At 45.7% G+C, this 17,167-nt stretch overlaps 2 protein-coding genes across 5 annotated transcripts; both read right to left on the bottom strand.

Moving 5' to 3' along the window:
• Positions 1 to 359: 359 nt before the first annotated feature.
• LOC107218527 (LIRP) lies at positions 360 to 7,580 on the bottom strand. 3 transcript variants are annotated; one of them, XM_046743432.1, is made up of 3 exons: positions 7,342 to 7,580; positions 2,277 to 2,484; positions 360 to 968 (listed from the first exon to the last, which is right to left on the bottom strand). In XM_046743432.1, exons 2-3 carry the CDS (start codon positions 2,482 to 2,484, stop codon positions 781 to 783), a joined length of 396 nt encoding a protein of 131 aa, XP_046599388.1. In that variant the 5' UTR covers positions 7,342 to 7,580; the 3' UTR covers positions 360 to 780. The 3 variants fall into 3 exon arrangements, with proteins under 3 accessions (XP_046599388.1, XP_015511916.1, XP_015511917.1); XM_015656430.2 differs by having other exon boundaries at positions 2,268 to 2,484; positions 7,342 to 7,574; XM_015656431.2 differs by lacking the exon at positions 7,342 to 7,580 and adding an exon at positions 5,063 to 6,131 and having other exon boundaries at positions 2,268 to 2,484.
• A 3,528-nt stretch (positions 7,581 to 11,108) lies between these two features.
• On the bottom strand, positions 11,109 to 16,957 carry LOC107218515 (protein O-mannosyl-transferase Tmtc3). Of its 2 annotated transcripts, XM_046743436.1 has the most exons (14): positions 16,255 to 16,378; positions 15,648 to 15,816; positions 15,426 to 15,562; positions 15,228 to 15,309; positions 15,011 to 15,110; positions 14,767 to 14,882; positions 14,182 to 14,354; positions 13,821 to 14,076; positions 13,589 to 13,737; positions 13,187 to 13,499; positions 12,801 to 13,091; positions 12,522 to 12,704; positions 12,150 to 12,434; positions 11,109 to 12,060 (listed from the first exon to the last, which is right to left on the bottom strand). In XM_046743436.1, the coding sequence occupies exons 3-14, from the start codon at positions 15,482 to 15,484 to the stop codon at positions 11,347 to 11,349; spliced, it is 2,721 nt and encodes a 906-aa protein (XP_046599392.1). In that variant the 5' UTR covers positions 15,485 to 15,562; positions 15,648 to 15,816; positions 16,255 to 16,378; the 3' UTR covers positions 11,109 to 11,346. The 2 variants fall into 2 exon arrangements, with proteins under 2 accessions (XP_046599392.1, XP_015511896.2); XM_015656410.2 differs by lacking the exon at positions 15,648 to 15,816 and having other exon boundaries at positions 16,255 to 16,957.
• Between the last annotated feature and the right edge of the window lie 210 nt (positions 16,958 to 17,167).

A 17,167-nucleotide genomic window follows, 5' to 3' on the forward strand; every position in this document is an offset into this window, starting at 1 on the left:
TGTCGCAGAGCGAGCTTGGATTACGTGAAATATCAACGATTTGTTAAAGTACGAGTGCTCGTACTTATCGTCTGATAATTGTCTAGGCGTACATTAATAATTTAATAATATTGTTAAAAAAATAAGGAAATGCAAGGAGAGACTATATTTTCGTAATCTCACAACACACACTTCGTGTATATTTGAAAGTAGAGGAGAAAAACAAGTCGTACAACGATCAACTCTTAAGCATTACAAAAACCATCAAATGGCGTCGTAATTCTTTTGTTTTATCCTAATTAACGATCCTTAAGTAGAAAGTAAAAAGTGAATCGATTAAAGAAAAATAAAATAAAACAATCGTATTATTATCTACAGCGTAGAGATCCAGTGAATATACCTTTGTAGCCTCGTTATTTATTTATTTATTTATTATTTTTTTTTTTTCTCGAGTCGTTGACTTCGATTTCAATTTCATCGACGCGTTGCGACGAGGGTATAATAACAAGAGGCGTGGTTATAAAGTATACACATCGCGTTCCAAGTACAGTGAGTATGTAAAAGCGACAGAGACTTTATTATCATCATTATCACTATCATAATTAGTAATAATATTATTGTTATTTCCTTAATTCAATTATCTCAACAGGGGTGGCCGCGTTTCGCCTTGTGGTGTCTCTGTGTGTGCGTGTGTGTGTGTGTGTTGTAATATAAACGTGTAATATGTATGCGATTGTGTACAGTGTGCGCGAGCCATGTGTCGTCCGACTTGCAAGTATGCTTCGGCGTGTTGTTAAACTTCTAACGGCCGCAGTAGCTCGACAGCTCGCCGACGGTGCAGGGCTTTGCGCAGCACTCGTCGTGGACACCGCGAGGTTGTCGTTTGAATCGTCCACCGGCGAAACGTCCCATCATGGCATTGGCACTCGCCCTCGTTCTGAACGGGTAGCTGTCGTCGTACCCGTAGTTGTAGTCGTCCATCTCCATTTCTGCGGGGAACAGAAACACGTCGTTAATCGCTCGTCGGGCCTCACATTTTTTCATGCTACTTTGGACGGACGGGAGTCGCGCGTAGACGAATCGCATCTACGAACACAGACCGGTTAAAGTAAAGCAGGGTTTGTCATTTGTCACCCGTAAATTACTGGGTCTTGTTCACCGGTTATTTAGATTCGTCGCAGGGCGACTCCCCGAAATGTTAATTCGTCGTTGAACGTGCCTCGCAACTCCGAGTTCGCAGGGTGGAAGCTGTTTCCGCTAGTTCGCGCCTAGCTTGCGTTGGGAAAACGTCTTTGGGTCAACGGGAGGAACAAAATGGGTAGCGGATCGAGAGGAAAGCCGAACGCTCGACGATGACTCGACCGCAATAATGTCCAGCCGATGTTCCAGACGGTACTTACAATCAATCAGCATAGAGTACTACGCGTACAGACAGCAACGGTTTGATAAAACTGACGGTGGCCTAGTTCCTGCCGCGAGTAGATATATACGCGAATTTGTTTTGGTCGGGAGTTTAATTGCGGAGCTATTGCTCGTGATTTAAGCGATAATACTTATCGCTGGAGTTAAATGGGTCAAATAATGGCAATCGCGCAGCGTCGGCGGCACCGCGATGCTCGAGATGAACCACGTGTTGCTCTCACTCGCTTACTTGGCCGCTGTGCCGTTGCTTATTGCTACCGGGAGTGCTGTAGCTGCTCTCCTACACGTTTGCCACGTACACGCGCACCCGCGCTCGCATGTCGAGTGCATATTTATAGACGCTTTAACGGTACTCAATGTCGTTGGTCGCACAACCGAGAAAACAGGCTCGACTGCGCGACTTTTACGGCCCTGCACTCGTTGAACCTCGAACGCGTAAAGTGCAGCGTTAAAAATGTGGGGCAAAAAGCACCGACGGGGGTAAAAAGAAAACACGAGGAACTCCGTGCCTCGCCTATACAAAGTTGCCCCTCGCTGTCAGCACGACGCGATAATTCACGTCGGCCGTGACGGTTATAGATTAATCGTGTGTTTACCACGAAGCTTTGAACCAACTGCGGGACGGGAATCGAGGCCGAAAGATGCTGCAGCTCGTCTCCGGACGATGTTACGAACTGCCCAAGCTCGAGAGCTTCGGAGGCTGACCGATGATCGAAATGACGTTACACGGACGGCAGGGTTCCGAGTGAAATTGTGCTTGCGAGTACTCGCCGTGTTTCTTTCCTTTTCTTTTCTTTTCTTTTCTTTTCTTTTTTTTTTTTTTTGTTTTTCCTCCAAATATTACCCAGATTTGCGTCGACACTAACCTTGCCCACCTTTCTTAAACATCTGAAAGTAAACCCCGTCGCATATGGCTTGAAGAGCGTCGGCCAGGTTTTTACCGCAGTACTTCTTGGTGCCTAGTGTTTTTCGTTTTTCCGCACCGAATTGAAAGATGTCCGACTGAGCGCTAGAGAAATGCGGTAGAGCCAATGCCACAGCCAGCGCTAAAGCCAGGACAACGTTCAACCAACTTGTGGACATCTGAAATCAGAAAGCACAACGGACAGGGTTAATCGTTACGCTGTTTCAGCCTCTCCCGTACGTTTCTACAAGTTACTCGATCGACGCTTTGCACCGATTCGCTTCAACTTTCAACTTTCAACGCAGAGATTTCTTCTGTCCTCCGGATGCGGCTCGATTGCGGGTGGTTACGATCGAGGCGGGTGTATGATGATGAAATTGTTTCCATTTCACATTTTTCTATTCAGTAATAGCTTAACGAGAGTCAATAGTGCGGCTGTGTGTCTTTGGGTAACCCCGTTACATAACGAGTTCAAATTATATCCTATTGCGTGTACACGTCTGTCTGCGTTCGCGTTTATGTGTCTCTCCGTAAGTCCGACTCTGTCTGTCTGCACTCTCCCTCTCATCGTCAGCTCGCGTTTAGACTTTTCCCGATTTTTTCATTCTCCCCCTCGTTCGTCGCGAGCGAATGATATTCAAACAACTTGTACGTTTAAAGCGAATTTCACGTACACGCACCGCGATAACAACCTACTCCTAACAACGATTACTCAGCAGTCAAGTTTAGAGACGCGGGAAAGATCGAGACTCGCGATTGAATCGTTCAACTGGAAGATGACGATCGTCGAGTCACCTGAAGTGCGGAATGAACGAACCTTCCGAATCTGTGCGTGTGCGACCGTATGAAATGCAGTAGCGTTTCATCATCCGTATAATCTTCAGGGTCTCGATGTGTCTTTTTATACTCGCATAAATCAGTATAATTAAACGAGCATAACGCGAACGCGATACAACGATAATATCGTAGTGGAAAGCTTTGAATCACGTATTATTCGCTTATCGGAAGGTTGTTGTTGATTATATGAATTCCCTGGAGCGCGTGGCGCCCCTATTTTTAGATTCATCTTTTTTTACGTTGGAGCGAGAAAGTCTGATCATAATATATTATAACGGGGCCTGATGCCTTGTTTGTTCGCTACTAACAGGGAACGACCTTTGTTCGGCGCCTCTCGTAATTCACGTGCCGCGATTGTGAGAATTCTCCCAGTCATCCCTTCTTCTTCGGGTGTCCGATCACGCAGCCTCAGCCGAGAATCCGGACTGCCATGCATTCGGATCTTCGATTAAAACCGCGTATGCCACTCGCACCGTGGGCTCTATCAAATTTTTCTAACCCTCAAAAGTCGGACATTGCTCCTTTTTATTCGCCTAAAACAGCCTTCTCTCGTTTTTTTTTTTTATTTTTTTATTTTTTTTTTTTTGCAAGCGATTTATCCGCTCCCTGGTCCAAACGAAGGAAAGGATTCATTGATTGATTTTGCGACTTTATCCTCTCGTCCAGGTGATTCCAAGCCCGACAGCAAAAAAGCGTCGATTGACAAACGATCAGGGCGGGTCGCGTTAGCTCGAACCGATGAGGCGACGGTGTTTCGATACGGATAGATTTCGAGATGCTGCCGTGGAATTTATACCTGCCGCACGGACTTTAATGTGCAGTTGCTTATAGCTATTCGACATACATGTACCGATTAAACAATACGATGCAAGTAATTTGGACGTATTATTCTGTAATTGAGACTCGCACGTCGTATCAGCCATAGTTTGCGGTTGGTCGTGTCTGTCACGTGTACAGTTGTAGAAATTGGTAAGAAAACAAGGAATGAAAAGAAACCGCAATTGGCGTAATTTTTATCGCGATACGCGGTCGCGTCACATAATCACGGTAGTTTACTCTTACCTTGAAGTAATCCGAGTTACTAACGATGCCGGTGGCTTTAAACGTCCGTCATTTTTATCTCTGTTTTCCGAAAGTAGCATCTAAGGGTATGGTTCTTTATTCTTTAGCGCGAATATCAATTTCTCGGGATAATGCCGTCGGCCCTTTAACCAGCGGATTTCATCCGCTGTTAAATGTTTTCTTCTCTTTTGATCTCCGTCATCCTCCTTATAACCCTTTCTGGTTATATTTTTCGCTCTTTTTTTTTTCTTTCTTTCTTTCTTTCTTTCTTTGCCTTTACCACGATTTATTTTTCTTTTATGACAATGAGTTCATCTCTCGTAGGAATTTGATTCTTGGAAACGGAAAGAAACGAGCGAGGCCAGAAAGAGAGATAGGGAATTGGAGAGTCGAAAATTCCTTTGTTTCACACCGCAGACCACGCGATCAATCTTTGCTTTCCACGAGATAGTTTAATAGGATATTGTGCACCGGGAGGCAAAGTAGGTCTTTTTATGCCGAGCGTAAGTCTGCGATATGAGCCGTAGACGAGTATTGCAAATAGTAGGCGTGACGAAAAAAGCTTTGCATCTATGGTGCTGACGATAATTTATGTGACAAAAGTGTGGATTACAAAATTGTTTTTTTTTCTTTTTTTTTTTCCTTATTTCTTCTCAGCGAAGTACGAAAAAGAGTACTTTTTAGTACCAGGACGTAAAAGTGCACCTTTTCGTATTCCGATGCTCCTTTCTTTTTGTACCGTCGCAGAAACGATTAAACGAACACGGGCAAGACACACCAGTGTCACGTGAATTCTACAACTATGGAACCGAAAAAAAGTAAAAAAAAAAAAATGAAAAAGAGCTTTCGGATACTCACTTAGTATCGTTAAAGAGACGAGGCCTGCGAGGTAAAAAACATTCACTATTATTTATATCACTTGAAATATCACAGTTGAGCACTTGATGTAATTGGCAGGTGCCAATATTTATTCACAGATCGTGGAATACTTTTTTACACTTACAGTTGTTGCGTATATTTATGTTCATACGTGTATACCGCATATAATAATATGTGTTAGACGCGTGTAATTGCACGCGTGAATATATGTGTATTGTATACGTGTACTCGTTACCTTTTATACCGTTACGTTAATATTGTCTGTTATCCGTGTATCTCTGCAAATGTCCATGTACTTAATTTTAACGAGGGTGACGTATTTCGTCACTGAAAATTAAACCGACGTATGATATGCCGCATAGCGTAACCATGTTCGATTAAATATTAACACTACAGCGTGCAATGTTTTTCGTGAAAATTCATCGAGCTTATCATTGATCGTTTACTTGTTTATTCGTTAATTCGTCAATTCGTACGCGTTGTAACACTTTGCCGCGGAATTGATTCGAAGCGGAAGGCAGATTGTGATTAAATATAATTCTTGCGAAATTAGCGCCGATATTTTATAAAAATTTCCGTAGGGCTCGTCAAGGATGATCAATCGTCCCGGTATCACTTGTTCGTACGCCTACGCGTATCACGTCATAGTCATCGTCGTCTTCGTCTTCGTCTTCGTCGTCGGTACAAATGCGTCAACGACGGTGGCGGTGGTGGCGGTGGATGCGATTCGAGAATATGAAGATTTTTTATAACCCAGTGAAAAATCGTGGAGGGGAGTCTCTTCTTCCGCCTTCTCGCTCTCGTCGTTCTTGTCTTCGTCTTCGTCGTCTTGGTCGTCGTCGTCGTTGTTGTTGTTGTTGTTGTTGTTGTTGTTGTTGCTGTCGTCGTTTTCGTCGTTCTCGTCGGCGTCGTGATTCCGCGCTATCAGGCCTCGTCGTCTAGCCTCGCGGCGCTTAAACGGTGCCAACCGATGTTCGAAGGCGCCGGGTTGCAGGTTGTGCACCGACTACGAGCGACGCCGCTGTTCTCGCTCCCTAGTCCTGGGATCCCAGAAAGAGCGCGCACCGCCACCCGACCCCCCGACCGGCCGACCGTACGACACCCAGACGGTCCGACAGACGGAGAAGGTGGTTGGACCCAGGGAGTAGTTCGCTGCCAGCGTGCCGGACGACGAACCGAAGAGTGGGAGACACGCCGAAATTATCGCGATCGGATCCACGGGGTCGCTACTTTGTTCCGAAGTATCCGGTATTGAGAAAAAGCCTCCGAGTCTTTCCGCAATTTTTCATCCCGGTCCGTGCCGGAGCTGTTGACCAGGGTGGTGACGATCTTTCTCGAATAAAATTCCCCGACAAACAAAAAAAAAAAAAATTCAAAGCTTTCCGATCTATTTCTACCGAGGGGGTATTCACTTGTGGAAATAGCGAACAGCTTTGGAAAGCGATCGCTTTAAAATCGCATGAAATCATTGCAGTCGCTTGTCGACCGGTTTATCAGTGGATACCACCTCGTTTTCATTAAAATTGGGAATTTTTGGTGACTTTTAGGACCGAGAGCTTCAGAAATTGTGCACCTTCGATATGTAAATTAGAAATTCAACAATACACGGTTGATGTTTGAGAACAATTCATAAAATAAGGAATTTTTTCCCTGTAATTCCCTGACTATTCCCGGCTTTGCCGATCTGTCGCTACCCTGTGTTCGGTTATCGATGAAACAAGACTTGAAGAGACAACGATTCATCGAGTGTAACGACGATTTCCGATACGATTACATCTTTCGCGGTTTCCCGATTCCATGACCATTTACGTGGATGAAACACAATGTAACCGCGAAAGTCATTTGGCGGTGTTTCAAGCTTCTCGAGTTCTTTCGATGAACGCGAATTGATCCTGAACGCGTGTAAGAGACTCTTTAGCCTGTCCGATCTAACGTCCGAAATTATTTCCCGGCTATCGCGGGTCCGAAACGACCGTAGGCTGCATCTCGTGTTAAAAGCCATATTGCAAATATTTCTAATACCGATTTCTGATGGATCAGATCCGTGCGTGTAACTAGAGAAGGAAACATCTGGTAGAGTTTGATAGTTTGTCTCGCTAGCTCGTAACGGTTTCCGAAGAGGAAAAGAAAAACTTGATATGTCCGAGGACAGGGTAAATAAAAGTGTACGTCTCAGCTGTTACGAGATGATTAAATGTAGGTATTTATAGCGACGTGTGTAACAGTCGACAACAGGGAGAACGTAACATTATACTCACGTTTGCGTGCAGAAAACCAGTTGACGCTGGTACAAGTTGCGTGGTGATGTTAACGACAAGAAGAGATCAAGGATCTTGCTGAATTCGCAATACACGAATGCGTTGTATCTATACAGTGTATATATATACACGCACACGCATATATATATATATATGCAGGGTGTACGAGGTTCACGGAGAAAGGGTGTCGGCTAACCGCGGATTGTTACTGTAGGATGAGCAAGGAACTTGTGATGTAGGTGCAGCCGCAACGAGGTCCTTTATAAGGAGAACCGCCCGGCGAGTAACGCTGAGGTATTTTGACGTGTTCAGTGCACCCGTTGCCTGAGAACACGTCAATTTGTTCAAGGGGTTGCGACCGTACACCGAGTATATCGCACGTCCAAGTGATTCCGTACGCGTGCATTAGGAAGTTTACACGTTCTGGTGGTGGGCATATCGTTCCTGTCGCTTCACGTACACACCGATATCTCGTGGACCTCTCTTTCGTGGAATTGTTGCTCGACAAAAGCGACTCCCTCTTGTAATAACTGCATCTCGCTCCTACCCTGACCAAATATGTCGATTTCGCCTTTCACCCAAACGCATCATCTTCCGGGCCAAGACGAGCGTCCTCCGATGTGCTCTGATTGGCCTGGGAGTAGTGTAAAAATATAAAAAGAGATTGTGACAAGCGGGGGAGAGAGGAGGAGAGCGAGCCTTGGACTTTATTCGGGGATCAGAGGTCGATTTTTGTTGAGAGTAACGACAATAAAGAACGAGAGATTTTAAGAGAATATAAACCGCTCCGTGGTTAATGAGTTCTAAACATAGACCGACGGTTGGACCCGGGGGGGAATATTTGGATCTATTTTTAACTCTCGGAGATGCAACTTGACGTTTAGTCAAGTCTGGCGCTCCGCTTTAGACACTTCATTTATCACTTTTTTACTCCTCTTCTTGCGTGACGAACGAGATAGCGGTTGGACATACCAAACACGCCGAGTATAACGTATGCCCGTATTTTGAAGGAGGTGCGTTGATGGCTGAGGAGAAATATCAGAGTCTCTAATTTCTGTGGGTCTTCCGTTGCAGTTCTCCGCGCGATGCCCAATCCGTCATCCGCTTCCCGCAGCAACTCGGCGCATCGAAAAAGTCCAGAGCTATTTACCTCTTTTTTTCCCGCAAAACATAACCGCCCTTGTCAATTTGAACACTCCGCGTTGTAGCTCCGAGTTATGCGACGTAGATTTTCACCTGAAAATAAATCGCTGGTGGCACGCAGACAATTCTTCAGTCTCGCCGCGCACTTTTCGTGGAAACTTGTAAATGCACGCGTTTCCATCATCAAGGAGATCCGTTCCCGCTGAATAGATTTGCTTACACGAACAAACGGGTTATTTTAATGCACGTGTCGCTTAATTGCGCCGTTGTCACGCACGCCGCGATCCTATTGGGTCCGAAAGGAGGAGGAGGAGAGGAGCTCTGCAGATCTCGACAAGAAAGTGGATTAATCCAATGGTAATTGAGCGAGTTTTTGCCAGTCACCCGAGTCCGAGCCCACCAATTTTATCGCGGTAGAATTGAGTGATTAGCCCGCGAGGTTGTTCGCTGCGTAGGCTCAATTCAGCCTCGATCTTTCAAATTCCGCTTACTTTTTCTTACGCTTGCAGATTCGCTTCGGGGAATAGATCGGGTCGTCGACACATCGTGACAGTGATTTACGATCGGTATCGAATTTCGCTTGCACAGGATCTGCTCCTACTCTTGTTTTAACGATTTGCGATCAGCATTTTTTTAACGTAACCTTACGGCTACGTAGAAAAAAACGTGCAGTTGCATCGATCCGCTATAGGAGCGTTTAAAACGATTGTTATTCAGGGCAAGGAAATCAGCGAACGAACACGTTTTACCGACTTTGAGAGGAAATGACTAAACGATCACTGCGCTACTGAAACAAGGTCTCAGACATCATTCGTTCGTCTAACGATACACGCTTATAACGAATAAGTAAATCGGTAAGCGAACAATCCGACGGGAGCTTAACTTCGCTCTTAGAGGCTCAGGCTGCTTTACCGTTGGTAAATGTCGGGCGAATTGGTTTACATGCGAACCGCTTGACTTATTACCGGCTCGGGACCCTGATTAATCTCTCAAATTTATGGCACCTATTTTCTAAACATTCACTCTACGCTAGGGGAAAAAGTTACGGCGAGTGTAGGGAAGAGAGGGAAACATGTGGCAACCAAATTGCACAGGATCACTGACGTGAGTGGAACTGCGAAGGCCCCGTGAAAATGGCAAAGAGTCTTCTAGATGCTGCCAGAACTTGACACTCTGTTATCCGATGTTTTCACTTACGTATATTTGATTGATCGACCACACTCGTTTCGATTATCTTCCATTCCACAGATATTTTCGTGCGGGCATAACTTTCAGACTGTATGTCGATTCAGATTTCTTTTCTTTTAAATTTCTGATTGAATGTAAATGTTCAAAAGTCGTAGCCACGTCGTTCACCACTCGTTAGAATGATGCCGTTTTAATCCGCAGCGTTAGTTTCTAAACTCATCGTTTTCGAATTAATGAAAAATCGAAAATCCGGTCAATCTACTTGACGTAATTTCAGACGTAGATGGTTTTTGGAACCTCGTAGCTACTACGCTACTGGAAAGGATTAACTTCCCCCTGTATAATTTTGCAGGGGAACGCCGGCGAGCTGCATTTCCTTTCATTACTTACCATCATTTCTCCTCATTTGATTGTTCCCATATTTCAGCTGGTAATTATTTGTGACATTTTCCGAGGGTCCCGTAGATTATTCGATAAATGAAATTGAACAGCATCGCTATGTATGCGTGTCCGATATCGGCTGGGCTACTCGTGCGTGAATCCGGTTTAACTGCACCCTGGTTTGTCCTGCATTATTTGCCCCTCTGGAGGAACATAGAATCCCGCTTCCTTCCAGAGAATACATCCTTATTTCTCATTGTCAGTGAGCCCGACATACGGGCGGAAGGATCGAGATGACATGGACCACCGGCAGCATTTCCTACTTGTCGACCTACGTGTACATCCCATTTGATGTATAGGGGTTTCCATCATCGGTCTATCCGCCGATTAATGGAAATGACGACGACACCGACGGTGCATAATTTCATGAACGACGATTGGCGGAGTGTTTCGCGCCGGAATAGACTGACAATGCGTCACGAGGAACACTCCTAACGTCATCAATGTCGTATCACGCTGCTGTCGATGAGGAAACTGATTTTACAAATCGAGAAGTCTCGATATTATTATTTTCGACATTTTCACGCTGGACGTAGCTGGTCGCTGAACTTGGGCCTCTATGCGATGTCTTTATTGATCGTTGTTTCGTTGGGGATGCATAACACATTTATGTGTCTCAGGATCTTTTGGTTTCAAAGCAAGTACTCGGGTCTCTCATGTAGCGATTAAATCGAAGAAATTCATTTAGTTACAAGATAAACCTGCGATCTGGATAAACTGGACGAGTAGCGTGATCTGTACTCGATCTTATTGGTAGTAGTATCAGACGTTGAAGGCATTAAAAATACTATGACTACGTGAAGAATGATAACGAAACGGTTCTTTTCTTTCGGTTTGAAAGTTAATTGAAAATATGCATACGATGTTACTGCAGAAGTAAAAAAATTGATTATGAAAGTTATCCAACGGTATGATTAATACCGCTGGAACAAGGTTTGAATTGTTTGGACATTATCGAGGGTCTGCGGCAAGGAGAGAATAACGTTCAAAATAGGTGTGTCAATAATAAAAGGCATACTTTTAAATATATTTTATAAAATGTCCTATTTATACAGCATATAAAACAATACTCTGTTTTTTTGTAATTTTCTCCATTTGTTTTTCTCTTTTAATTTATATTCACACTTTTAGCACTATATGCTTCAGCACTAAACCCACCGCTGTCGTATATTATTACCCTCGGTACAATAATGGTTTTACAAATATTCGGCGGATCGTTATCCTCCTTGATTACTATGCGACCGAGCTGTCCTTTGTCTGTTGAATTTTACCGGCGTGTTTTTTAACCGGCAGCGTCGTGCTTTGATTATATTGGTCCGCCTTGACGACCGGCTCGCCCGTGCTTCCATCCGCGGTCATCAATTTCGAGCCTAGCTTTTGACTTATTTCGATGTCCCTGACGTCGGTGCCGAGGAGTTCGTCGAAAACCCCGTCCGCTCCGGACTCGACGACGTTGGTCACCTGCGAAGACGTCTGACCATCGCCTTGACCGTTGACCTTCGCATCCCGAGCGACGCTCTTAGCCATCCTGGTGGACTTGGGCGGTCCCTTTAGGTGCATCATGTGGTTGTTCAGCGTGTCTCCGATGCTCGGCTCGCTGCTCGTGTGGCTGTGAACCGCGGACGCGTGGTTCAGGAACACCGTATCAGGGTTCGCGAGGAACTCACCACCCATCGGGTCGCTGTTGTAGCTCCCTTCACGCTTGTTGCTGTTCCAAAACGAGTCGTCGAATATTTCCGTATCCCGTTGCTCCGGCGGTGTGCGACTTATCCGGGCTCTGACTATCGCCAAATGCCGATGAACGTAGTCCTGCTGAGGTGCGAGAGCTGCGGCACGCTCCAAACACTGGGCGGCGAGACCGAGCTTCCCACGTTCGACCATCACCACGCAAAGGTTGTGCAAGCCCTGGATATTCGCCGGATCGAGTTGAAGGATTCGCCGGTAACACTGGGGAGGAAAACTTGGACGTTAATCCTCCTTATCCTCGAACGAATTTTCGCCGAACAAAATGACCCTTCTTCAATCCCAATACTCACGTTCTCAGCGGCGTCCAGGTCCTTTATGTTATTTATGTAGATGTCACCGAGGAGAATCAGCCCCTTCACGTGGTCGGGATGAAATCTGACCAACTGATTGAGGAACGGCGCGGCTTCCAGGGGACGCTGTTCGTCGGCCAGCAACAGCGCCAGGTTGAAAAGAGCCGAGCGAAAGTCTTCCTTCAGGGCTACCGCGTTGCGGAACCACCTTTCGGCGTCGGCGCTGTCTCGATCGTCCATCGCCAGCATCCCCAGGTTGAAGTGCACACGCTCGTTGTTGGAGTCCTGAACGAGAGGAAAGAAAACGTCGTTAAATTGACGGGGGAAACGGCCGTCGCGGCTGTGGGCTGGGTGGCGGATGTGGCTGTCTACCTTTCTCAACAGTTTCAGCAGACGTTCCCGTGCAACTTTCCGCAACTCGGCACGTCCCAACTCTTGCAGGAGTATAGCTGAGTTCAACAAGGCTTGCTCGTGTTCTGGGTCAAATTCCAGCGCCTTATCTAAGTAGGCCAGAGCTTGCGAGGCTTTTCCTTGTTCCAAGAATACAACTCCGAGCTGAAACGGGACGTCAAATTGTAATCGAGTTTCGCATCGTTTTTACTTAGGCATGCCACCATAACCGATCATTAACATGTAATCAGGATCACTCACGTTATAATAAATGTCCGGGTTATTACTGTCGTAAAATAGGGCTCTCTCGTAAACCTCCTGCGCCTCCTTAGTACGGTTAAGCTTTATCAAAACGTCTCCCCGGTTTATGTAAGCCTGGGTATAATCGGCGCGCATACTGATCGCCTGTCTGTAAAGCAGATCCGCTTCTTCGAGTCTGGTCGCGTTTTTCGCTATAAGATTTGCCAGATTCACGAACACGTTCAGATGATTCGGGGCTATGCGAGCTTGATACGATTCACCCGGTTTTGCTTTCGGCAGTAAAGACTTCGCCTGTGACGTTGGACAAGGATGAACGGTTACAGTCGATTCCGTGATACGTCGTAAAGTTTCTAATTGTAAGTGAATTCTACTCGATATGCGATTACCTTCAAGTACGCGTCTTCGGCTTCCTTGAACATTTTCAGGTGATTGTAGGTTCTTCCGACGTTGATATGGGCGCCGATATCGTCGCCTTGTACCTTGACGGCCATGTTGAAAAAGTTCAACGCTTCCTTGAATCGACCTTGGCTTTCGAGAGCATGTCCAACATTATTGAACAACTTGGCATTTCGATTGTTCACCTTCAGTCCCGACATGAATATCGAGTACTCGTCTATCCAGTCGTAATTCCGTATGTACGTTTTGGTCGAATGAGCGACGAGCAACGTGATCAGTAAGAACAGAGAGATCTTCTTGTATCTGCAAAGAGGGAAAACGGCAATGAGCAACGAGTAGAGACGGAATCGAGCGTTCGAAAAAATATTGCCGATCGATCGTGGATCACTCACCTCTTGTCCGAGATTATACCCCACCCGTAACCAATTAGCATGCAGAAGCCCATGGATGGCGCGTACAAGACTCTCTCGGCGATTACGAATCCGACGGGAAAGAACAAGTTCGATGCTGGCAAAAATGGGAGGATCATCATCGCCAGACTCTGTAAATCCGTTGCGTTAAAATGCGAGGGAACAATTCCCACGACGATAATTTTATGACGTAAAGTATCGGGAGGTTTCTCACCATTATCAGCACGACGGATGTTTGTCGGCTGCGAGTCAGAATGGCCGTCGCTAGAAGTCCCGCCAAAGTCGCGTGGCTGGCTATCGTCGCCAAATTTCTCGGATCCGTCAGAGTTTCTATCAGAGGTATCGTCCCCATTGTCCAATCGCAGCACAGATCAATGGGTAGAAACAGCAGGCGCAGGTTTACGGAAGCTAGATAATTGTAGGTGAATTGTCTGGCAGGTGAAGGCGCTACCGAGGCTGGATTGTCGAATCTGAAGATCAATCGATCGGTTGATTTGTCAAACGAAATACGTGACCGGGTACAACGGTCCAACTTTACTATTTGCGAGAATATTTAGCGATCCGAGTTACTTTACCTCGTGAATACTGGCAGTTTAGAGCCCATTATCTGCAGTCTTAGAATCAGGAGGCAAAAAGTAACCAGAGTGAGGGCGGTCAATCTTTTTGTACCCTCCCCCGACCACGATGGAGATATTTTCTTACCCCCGAGCGCGGACTTTATTGCGAGAATAATGTCCAACGCTCTGACCTTTAAGAAAAATACAGGGCTTTTAGTTTCACCTGACACAGCGGCCGATCAATCGCTAGCGTTGATACGTCTAACGTCAAAAAATACGACGAGAAAATTGGCAAAAGGTCGTGTCAGGAATACGTTATTTCAATTAATATGTTCGATCACTCTTATACGAGTTTTGGAAAATACAAAAGCCCCGTGCAGTTTACGGTTACAGAGTGCGTACATTCATGGTAAAACTGTGTAATTCATGCATATTGTTAATTCTTAAATTTTTCCATCCAGTTGCAGGATTTTTCTTTTTTTTTTTTTTTGGAAAAGAGGAGACTTCGCTACGACGTGATAACGATGATGTACAAATTTTCGTCAGGTTTGGGGAAGACGGTTCACGAAAACACGAGGAGGACAAGGTACATGCCGGACTCACCTTTTGAACAACAAAAATCTCATATAGGACACAAACTGCTGTTGCTGTAATGCCTTGTTCCTTGCATAGCATTGCAGTAAGCACAAATAACATTGACAGTATCAGCGACCTCCACCCTAAAGATTAGAACAATTTTTTCCACACACAGAATCGTGATTTACATATACGTAAGTAGGTATGATCGTGGAAACGGAAGTATTTGTTTGCTATATTTTACTATTTACTATTTACGCACGGTACTCACCAGTCGATCTCTTGCTTTTGCAACTTTTTGTATAAGTTATGAAAGCGGCTAAATAAAATAGCGACGAGAGGGTTTCCGCTCTGCCAACAACTCCGGTAACCTGAGAACATTGTTCAACAATTTTTTTTTAACGTGAGCAAAGAATGACAACACTGCGCTTATCTTCATAAATTTCTTTCACCTTCGGCTAGAAAAGAAGGAATTTTTTTACACTCACGGCTTCCGTATGTATCGGATGAACGGCGAATAAGAGCGCCGACACGAAGCTCGCTGGATCGGGTAAGAACATCAAACACATTCTGTAATCAATGAATTTTAAGCAACAGATGAAATTCCTTGACGATCCAAGATTCTGACTTTATGCGCACGGAGTGAAATTCGACTGTTTTCGCATCATTACTTTCGTATTACAAACCTGAAATATAGCAGGCATACTCCAACGTGCAGTAAAACGTTGAGCAAGTGATATCCCATCGGATCTAGTTGATGTATCAAATAATTCCATCTAAATGTGAGGACGCATAACGGTCTGTAAGACTTGTGCGACTGCTCCTGTAAAACAATTAGTTGTACACGTTAAACGGGAAAAGTATTTCCAGAGGTGGTTTTTAATTTTTTTTTTTTTTTTCCACATCACTTGTCACCGACGAGAAGAATGGATGCGTCCGATGGATGACGGATGATTGATACATCGGGACGATGGATCAGCCTCACCCTGACATATTGGGGAATAAGGAAGTATTCCGGGAGAATGAATGCATAACGCGAACGAAATTCAAGTAGCGAATGTTGCAGCGGAGTGGGGACTGAAATAATGAAAATTGATGGGAATTTAACGAGATGAAAGAAGGAGGAAAAAAAAAAAAACCGTTCGCCAGTGTAGTTCGTAACGTAAGTGCGGGAGGATCGATGTTAAATTTAAGAAAAAGAAAGGATGGGAAAAAAAAGATGAATCCGGAGAGAATAAAGATGGAAGTGAAAGAGAGAGAAAGAGAGAGAGAGAGAGAGAGGCAGGGAGGGAGGGAGAAATTTAACGAGGCGCATGTGGCGAGTGTGGCGAGCGCATAGGCCATAGAGCGAAATGGCAAGGAGTCTGGATCAATACGCAGGGTCGTAGACATCGCGGGCATTCCAAGGGGGGAGTCGGGGCGCCCGTGGCGTTACTTTGATTCGTCCGATTTGACAGGTTTTTGATTTGAACGAACCAAACGCGGGCGGTTTTCCGTATTTACAACTAGTGGTACCTTGTGCATCGGGGTGCCCCAGAAATCGTTGTAGAACACATTTTTCAGGGGCGTATGGGGCCGCAGGTCGCGGTTGTCCTTTATCGCCGAAATGTCGTCGAAGACGAAGCCGCAGCCGAGGCTGTTCAGGTATACGGTGAATGCAGCTATGGCGACCATCGCCGCGATGGCACCGCGCGCAGGCACTCCCATCACGTACACATTTATCCCAAGGTGAACAAAACTTCGTTAACGATTCACCGACGATCAGCGGGGCAACTCTTCGACAGGTTCGACTAGGCTGGTTTTCGATATGGTTAACCGGATCGGAACGTCTTGGTCCGATACTTGTTCGAATGTCATTATGTCTACTCCGAAACGGCGGCAGCGACGACGACGACGACGACGACGACGACGTAGTCTCGACGAGTACCCTCGTATCTCTCGATTCGCATCAGAAGTCCGCTTCGCTCGTAACAGCCACGTTAGAAATCCATTCCGGACACGACCCTCCGACCCAACAGCCAATTCTCACTCGCATTATCATCGGTACGGAAACACAGTATTATTTTTTCTTTAACATTTGAACCATCAACGCCGGCAAAGCACCTCTCCGCTCCTACGCTAGCTGTCAACCAGTAGCAGACCTAGCAGACAAATCGGCTTTCCCGACCTTCGCGTCTGCGCACCACAACCTTCATTCGGCCTCCGACTGCCGCTGCGCGCCTGTAACTCGTTATGGTCCCACCGTTCTATACCTATACATCTTTCTATCATCGTCTCTTTCTACCGCTCTGCCTTCTCCTTCTTGTCCTCTCTGCGGCATCTCGCTTCCACGAACCATATCCGTGAACCGCGTCTTTTTACTTTCATGGGATTAACTGACCGGCTAACTTCGGAGCCCCCTCCCCCCCCTGTTTCTAGCCTAGATTTA

This window comes from Neodiprion lecontei, chromosome 6 (genome assembly GCF_021901455.1).
Source record: "Neodiprion lecontei isolate iyNeoLeco1 chromosome 6, iyNeoLeco1.1, whole genome shotgun sequence".
NCBI lineage: Eukaryota > Metazoa > Arthropoda > Insecta > Hymenoptera > Diprionidae > Neodiprion > Neodiprion lecontei.

Excerpts from the sequence above, each read along its gene's own strand:
- LOC107218515 (XM_015656410.2), bottom strand. The coding sequence starts at position 16,446 with ATGGGAGTGCCTGCGCGCGGTGCCATCGCGGCGATGGTCGCCATAGCT. Across the intron at positions 15,111-15,227 it reads ATCCGATACATACGGAAGCC|GTTACCGGAGTTGTTGGCAG; the intron begins GTGAGTGTAAAA and ends CAATGTTCTCAG. Across the intron at positions 12,061-12,149 it reads ACCTGGACGCCGCTGAGAAC|TGTTACCGGCGAATCCTTCA; the intron begins GTGAGTATTGGG and ends TTTCCTCCCCAG.
- LOC107218527 (XM_015656430.2), bottom strand. The coding sequence starts at position 2,484 with ATGTCCACAAGTTGGTTGAACGTTGTCCTGGCTTTAGCGCTGGCTGTG. Across the intron at positions 969-2,267 it reads GTTTAAGAAAGGTGGGCAAG|AAATGGAGATGGACGACTAC; the intron begins GTTAGTGTCGAC and ends TGTTCCCCGCAG.